Source organism: Lithobates pipiens, unplaced genomic scaffold, assembly GCF_037356315.1.
Source record: "Lithobates pipiens isolate NorthernLeopardFrog02 unplaced genomic scaffold, aLitPip1_a1.2 Scaffold_56, whole genome shotgun sequence".
Classification (NCBI taxonomy): domain Eukaryota; kingdom Metazoa; phylum Chordata; class Amphibia; order Anura; family Ranidae; genus Lithobates; species Lithobates pipiens.
Window position 1 is genome coordinate 2,433,061 of NW_027507878.1, and position 7,893 is coordinate 2,440,953.

General features: G+C 43.3%; 1 protein-coding gene across 1 annotated transcript; it reads right to left on the reverse strand.

Annotated features, from left to right (window-relative positions):
* Positions 1 to 1,158: 1,158 nt before the first annotated feature.
* Positions 1,159 to 3,981, reverse strand: LOC143958094 (olfactory receptor 1G1-like). The gene has a single exon (XM_077467546.1). The coding sequence runs from the start codon at positions 3,868 to 3,870 to the stop codon at positions 2,932 to 2,934; it is 939 nt and encodes a 312-aa protein (XP_077323672.1). The 5' UTR covers positions 3,871 to 3,981; the 3' UTR covers positions 1,159 to 2,931.
* Between the last annotated feature and the right edge of the window lie 3,912 nt (positions 3,982 to 7,893).

A 7,893-nucleotide genomic window follows, 5' to 3' on the forward strand; every position in this document is an offset into this window, starting at 1 on the left:
ACCCTTGTACCGTGGATCAAGTAGAGTTGCCAGCCAGTAATGATCCCTCTCCTTGATCCACTGAATACGAGGATCCTTCTGCAGGCTTTGCAGGATCAGGGAGGCCATGCAGCATAGGTTAGCTGAGGCATTCGGTCCGGAGTCCTCTGGGTCTCTAAGGACGACATGATCCACAGCCACCTCCTCCCAGGCACGTACAAGTCCACGGGTTTCTTGAGACTGTAAATCATCCCTAAAAGACTGCTGCTGATGCTGAGTGCCAGGCTCCACCTCCATGCTGACACAATCCTCCTCCTCCTCCTCTTCCTCCTCCTCGTCCTCTTCCTGTGTGATCGGCGGGCCAGCAGGAACACTCTCTGGATAAAGGGGGCCTTGAGAGGCAAGGAAGTCCTCCTCTTCCTGCCTCTGTTCTGCCTCAAGTGCCCTGTCCATTATTCTGAGCAGTGTGTGCTCCAACAGGTGGATAAGAGGTACAGTGTCACTGATGCATGCACTGTCACTGCTCACCATCCTCATGGCCTCCTCAAATGGTGACAGGACAGTGCATGCATCCCTGATCATGGCCCACTGGCATGGGGGGAAAAACAAGCTCACCTGACCCTGTTCTGGTGCCATAGTCGCACAGGTACTCATTGATGGCCCTCTGCTGTGTGTGCAGCCACTGCAGCATGGCCAACGTTGAGTTCCACCTGGTGGGCATGTCACAGATTAGGCGGTTCTTCGGTAGGTTCAATTCCTTTTGAAGCTCAGTCAGCCGAGCACTGCCATTGTATGATTGCAGCACCCCTGCCATTACATACAGTCATTACTGGAGGTTCCGGCACTGCATTCCCCCCCCACGTTCCCACTGAAAAAAAGCCTTGCCTTCATGTAAGGTAACCAAGGCATTAAATTCTGGAGATGGAAATGAAGCTGATTGAATATGGTCTATAGCAGTGGTCATCAACCCTGTCCTCAAGGCCCACTAACAGGCCAGGTTTGCAAGATAACTGAAATACATCACAGGTGATATAATTTGCTGCCCAGTGATTGCAGTATTCTAGGCTGCATCTCCCCAAGGTAATACATAAAACCTGGCCTGTTAGTGAGCCCTGAGGACAGGGTTGATGACCACTGGTCTATAGTGAATTTCAGAACACACAAAAGTAGGGCCTGAAAAAGAAAATTATTTTGAAAGGATAGGCATCTTAACAGTTTTCAGTCTACCCAAGAAAGATATATAAGAAGTTTGCCCAAAATGTTGTCATATTTCAGATTTTCACTAAAATGAGAAGAATGTTTATGTAATTAAGAGATTGCGAGTTAGGGGTATTACGAATTACCAGATAATGACTGTGGTGACCATGCAAACTGATGGTTAGATTAACTGTAGAAAACGGTTAATGGGCATTGCCACAGATTTAATTAGGAGAGGTCAAGGGTTGTGACAAAACCACAAAAACACCACAAGCACAGATGCTAAGTTTATACTTAGCCTTCCCTTTCACATAACCTTTGATAGTAACATAATTCACAATGGCCAAAGGTTCCTTGGTAAGTATAGATTCACAGCCTTGGCAGGTGCCTCCCCACACTGCCACTAGATGAAGTCCCCATTGAGCCCAAAATGAGGAAACCTTTTATCTGAAGCAGGCATTTGTGGGACCCCAGTAATAACAGTAACCTGCTTGCCAGTGTTAACCAAAGTTTTTGGGTGTTGTCAAACACAACCGTGGACACATCCAAGTCAGGATGCACCAGACTAGAGGAAATTTCCCCCACCATGACCTGTAATGGAAAAGAATCCCCCCACTCAGAGGAAAATGCAGTCTTGAGAAATGGAACATGAGCATCAACAACAATATCACTATTAGTCACAATGTCACAACCACCAGTATATACCTCAACATTAGTGGGGTTTGTTGTGGGCGACTCTGGACCAGACCCCTCATAATTGGGTACTGAAAGGACCAGAGTCTCTATGTTTCTTGAATGTCTATGAAGTTCGTTCTGTTCCTGTTCCCATAGTTCAAGAAACAATGGACAGTCCCATCCCACTATGATGTCATGTATCAGAATGTTCTCCACCCCAACCTCTTGTGTCACAAAGATACAGCCATGGACACCGGAACTAGGGGGTACTCCCTGGTGTCCCCATGGATACAAACTACCCACCCATACTTCACACTAAAACTGATCTTCAACCAGGTTGAGATGTGTGGTGCATGCTCTCTGTACATAAAAAAATGCTTTCCTGCCAACCTGGACCCAGTTCCAGGGTCTGGCAGGGATTTCTTCATAGGTGCTATAGCTGGCCTTGCTGCCTTTGGTGTCTGATATAACAGACATGAGTTTTACATAAAGATTTTCTAATGGTCTTCTTTGGCATCTAAAAAGTTCTATTGATTTAGTAAAAATTATTTGTCTTTATTTTTTTCTGTTGTAAGGGATGTGTATAGAATGATCACCCATCCACCCACTGAGTACAATATACTGCTTATCAACCATAAAGATCCAACGTATACCAAAACCTACATTGGGGTTCCTGTACTCGGTAGAAAAAGGAGAAAATAATTTGGTGAAAACATTTTAAAAATGATTATAAGTTGCTCATTATTTAAACTAAAATTGCCTTTTTTTCACATTTTTCTCTGTCGGCTTTTACTGTATAGAATCTGATCTGGGTATTTATAAAAACTTTGTTCTAATTAATAGCCTTGTAGGTGCATAAACATTTTAGGCAAATTAGTCACAGATATTTTGAGGATAACCAAACTGTATTGAAACTACTACATTTGGTTTTGGGGTTCCAATGACCCCTGGTCATGTAGGGGTAAGTACAACTACGAGCACCCGACATGTTTACATTTTATAAAAGACATTGCTAAATTTTTTAAAGAACTGAAAATGGCACAGAAATAAAAAGTGTCAATGTTAACAATGACATTTTCATCATGACACCTGGATTAATTTTAGGTGATAATACGACTTCATAAGTGCCTCCATAATATCTTTGTTCCTCAGACTGTAGATCAGAGGATTCAGCAATGGGTTAATGAGGGCAGTTATGACTGTAAACAGTTTGTTTAAATTGACCATATTGCTGGAGGAGGGAACCAAGTAAATAAAAATGAAGGAGCCATAAAAGATGAAGACCACGGTGAGGTGTGATGTGCAGGTGGAGAAGGCTTTCCTCTTTCCAGTCTTGGTACGGATTCTAAGGATGGTATTGAAAATATAGACATAGGGAAGAAAGGTCAAAAGAAAGGCTCCCGATCCTATACTACCACAGAATAAAAATATGACCATGATGTTTATGAAGGGGTCAGTACATGTAATTTGATATAAGTGTGGAAGGTCACAAAAAAAGTTGTGGATGGAAGATGTTCTGCAGAAGGACAACCTGAGCAAAAATAAAGTATAAACCAAAGAGACAGAATATCCTGCAACCCAAACCAGAAAAGCCATTCGAGTACAGACCCTCCAAGACATAAATAGTTTGTAATGTAGAGGGTGGCAGATGGCAATGTAGCGGTCGTAGGACATAACTGAGAGCAATAAAACTTCTGAGTTAGCAAAAGAGAGGTAGAAAAAGACTTGGGATATACAGGCAGGAATGGATATTGATCGGCTCTTTACGACCAAATCAAAGAGCATCCTTGGTGCCGTCACTGATGAATAGGACATGTCCAGAAATGCCAAGTTGGCAAGAAAAAAATACATTGGGTTGTGCAGATTGTAGTCAGTGAGGATCAAGAAAAATATGAGAAGGTTTGTGATAACAGTCATCAGATAGATGAGAAGAAAGAGTGCAAAAAGTCCATTCATGGTCAGTGGATGGTCTGATAGACCCACAAGAGTGAAAGATGAAATCTCTGTCACATTTCTCATATTATTCTTGTTTTTCTCTCTTTAAATGTATCACTATAGGAGAATAATAAAATTATGGATCTGAGGATTATTAGCAAAAGTTGTACGGTGTACCTACACAGTGCATTCAGGTTTACATGTAGGCGTTTCTAGCACCAAATTATTTATTCTTATATAACATGTTGGCATTCCCGAAGGATAATCTGCTGTGTTGTAAGAACACAAAGCTGAAAGTCTCATTATTGATCTCTAAAGATTACATTTATAACACCTTGGGGGCCACTTTACTATAATTGAGAACAGTCATTAAAATTAGAATTTAGAATCCACAGAAAGTGTTTTTATCTTTATGTCATCTATTTTATTTGTTGGTTAGTGGACAGAGTGATATAAAACACTATAAAAAGATCACTGCTTCTCTTTTTGCTTCCATAATTTTGTAGCTAAATTTTATAAGGGCTCCAAAAAAAAAAAAAAAAACTTAATTAAATCATACAGTTGATAATAATGAAAGTAAAAATTTTACAGGGTCAACATAGTTTGGTAGAAGCAACAACAATCCAAAATGCAGAAACACAAGACACAGGTAGCTGTCTTACTGAAAAACATTAGAGCTTCAGCAACTTACATCGGGGTGGCTAATAATTGAGCAGTGGTCAATGGACAGAAGTACCAACAAGCCTAAAATAGGAGACATGAGTCCCAGAGAGGTGTCATTTTAAAACTAAATGGAGAGGCAGCCCTTAGGTATGACGTGGTAAAAACTGGGCAGTGGCACCAAAGTTTGAAGGCCGCACCAAGTGAAACCAGAAATCTTCTTTAAAAAATTAGAGCTGCAGCCCTTAAGTTTGGCTGGGTAAAAATTGGTCAGTGGAACCACAGTCTGAAGGCCGTGAAGACACAAGCCACAGTCAGCAATTTACTTAAACAATAACAGGCCTTGGGTTTTGGAGGAGGGGTGGGAAACTGACCAGAAGCCTCACAGTTAGATGGCAGCACAATGGGCCAAAATGCAGAGAACGAAATCTGTGTGGAGTCTTTATAAACAAACTGTGGGCTTCAGCCATTTTAAAGTTAATGGGTTTTTATTTTGTCTACAAACATTTGTTTCACAAATAGAACACAACTCAATCCAATATTGGATCAATCATTTTAATCATTGATAAGAGGACCTGTATCTGAATAGTCACCTACTTATACCAGGGGCATGTAGTAGAGGGAAACAAAGATGAAGGTACCAAAATGAATACATCTGTCATGAAATTGTTGAATGGTGTCATGGATAATAATAAGAATTAGCCATTCTGTCATAGACTTGAGCTATGGGGGTTTATTGTGAACGCCAATGTAAGGTGATAACCTATTGTATCACACTGAAAAGGAGATGTAAAAAGTTTCGTATGATGGTAAGAGACAGACGGGTGAAGGGCAAACAATAAACATAGGAAGAGATAAAGTAATGGGTTACACTGTCAACTAGGCAAGCTGTAACTTGCTGCCTTTCATGGCTGGGCTCAGCCCTTCCTTCTCAGAGCTGGCAGAGGTGTCAGATAATTTCCAGCTCCCATCTCTCTCCACAGTTACTCAGCTGTTGATGATATCCTGCTCATCAGTCCTGCCTACTTAAGCCATCCAGTCCAGGGGAGCTCTGACTTCGCCTTGGTCACATCACAAGAAACTATCTCCTGCGTTTCTGTTTAAAGACTGGCTTTGCTGACATCTCTTCTGGCTCCAGATCCCGCTTGCTGTTCCATTACTTTGATCCCTGACTTCTGGCTTGGCTGACTATCCATTCCGGTTACTGAACTTTTACTATGTTTTGACTACGTTTGTTCTTTTTACTTTTAAGTGTGATTTAACTGTACTTCTGTTTCTGTCTGATTTCATGGTTTCTGACAGTAGGCAAAGGCCATGAATTCTGAAGATACAGTCAATCCACTTGTTGGTAATATTTTTTCTATATTGATGAGCAAGATCACCACATAGATCAGTTTGCCATAGCGTTACAAACACTCCTGAGTTGCAAGGCTCACCTGGAATCTCCCACTGTGGCTGCTCCGGTACAACCTGAGTTGAAGGCCATCCCTGCTGCTGTGCCAGTCTCTGTGCAGGCACCCACCTCGAGTATTACCTCTAAAAGAGGCACATCTGGTTCCGCTCCACTTCCCCGGTGATTTGGAGGTGATCCAGTTCAATGCAGAAGGTTTCTCAACCAGGTTCAGATATACTTTGAGATGCTGCCCCAGGCATTTCCCATGAACAGAAGCAAAGTAGGTTTCCGTGATATCTTTGCTTTCTGAGAGAGCCTTGGCCGGGGAAAACCCTCTATGGGAGATGCAAAAACCTGTTGTCTTGCGTTACCCTGAGTTTGTGGCCTCCTTTAAATAGGTATTTGATGTTCCCGCATGCTCCACTTCTGCTGCCAAGTGCCTCATGTCCATCAGAGTGCGAGGACTGTTGCTGATTACACCATTGATTTCCGTACACTGGCAGCAGAGGTTGCTTGGGACAATGATGCCCTCAGGGTTTTCTCGGATTCCATCAAGGATGACATAGCAGCCCGAGATTTACCCACTGAGCTGGAGAAGTTGATCATGTTTGCCATCCTCAGCTTGCGGAGGCCTCCTGTATGTTTGCCTCCAAGCTTTCCAGTCCCACCCTTGCCCCCTCACCTCCCATGCCTCCTGGTACTGAGTCTGTCAGTGAAGATGAACCCATGCACTTGGGCTTCACACATTTCTCTGCAGATGAGAGAACCTTTAGGAGGGAGAGATTGTGTCTTTATTGTGGCCAGGCAGGTCCCTTTTTGAAGTCTTGTCCTACCCATCCAAGAAACGTCCAAACCTTGAGGTCCTGTCACAGACAGATCTTAGGTGGCGTTGTTTCATCCCCAGTTATCCAGAAGGATAAGCCCCCGGTTTCGGTCACCCTTTCTTGGGCTGAGTCGTCCATTAAGATACATGCTCTAATCGACTCTGGGGATGCAGGCCTGTTCATTGATGCTGCCTTTGTAACGAAGCACTCAATTCCGCTGCAGCTTCCTGACACTTCACTTGCCACTGAGGCTCTTGACGGGAGACCTGTACAGCCTGCCTATGTGACTCACAAGACGGTTCCATTGTCCACGGTCATAGGGGCTCTTCACCATGAGATATTCCTCGCCCTGGTTTCTGCTGGTTATTGGTTATCCTTGGTTACAGAGGCACAATCCCTCTTTGATTGGCTCTGTGACAAAGTTCTCTCCTGGTCACCACAATGCAGTGAGACATGCTTCCAGAAAGTAGCCAAGGTCCTGTGCACCTCTTCACTCTCCTCCATGCCAGAGGAGTACTGTGATTTTAGTAATGTCTTTGACAAAGGTCAAGCCAGTAGTTTGCCTCCACACCGGCCTTATGATTGTGCAATTGACCTTCCACCTGGTGCCATACCCCCTTGTGGCCAAGTTTACCCTTTGATGGTCTTGGAGGATAAGGCCATGGAGGAGTATGTTGCAGATGCACTTTCTCAAGGTTTCATCTGCAATTCCTCATCTTCTGCTGGTGCTGGTGTATACTTTGTGAAGAGTGGTGAACTGAGACCTTGCATTAATTATAGTGGTCTCAATTGTTTCACAATTAAAAATATCTGACCCATTCCATTGATTACAGAATTATTTGACGGAGCAACGGTTTTCACAAAGCTTAATTTGAGGATGGCATACAATCTTGTGAGGAATAAGGAGGGCGTTTTGTCTGAGGCTAAATGCCTCTCTCCCAGAAGGGCATGATGGGCTCTTTTATTGTCAAGTTTCAACTACATTGTCTCATTCTTACCTGGTACTAAGAATGTAAGGGCTGATGCCTTGTCACAACAATTTTCCTCCACTTCCAAGTTGGAGTCGATTCCGGTTCCTGTGATTCCTCCTGATCGTATTCTGGCTACGGTTCTCACCAGTCTTACTTCTCCTTTGGGTGACAATATTCTTGCTGTTCAGGTCCATGCTCCTCCTGAGAAACCTTGTGACTGGTGCTTTGTCCCAGAGAGTCTCCGTACTGCTGTGATCCA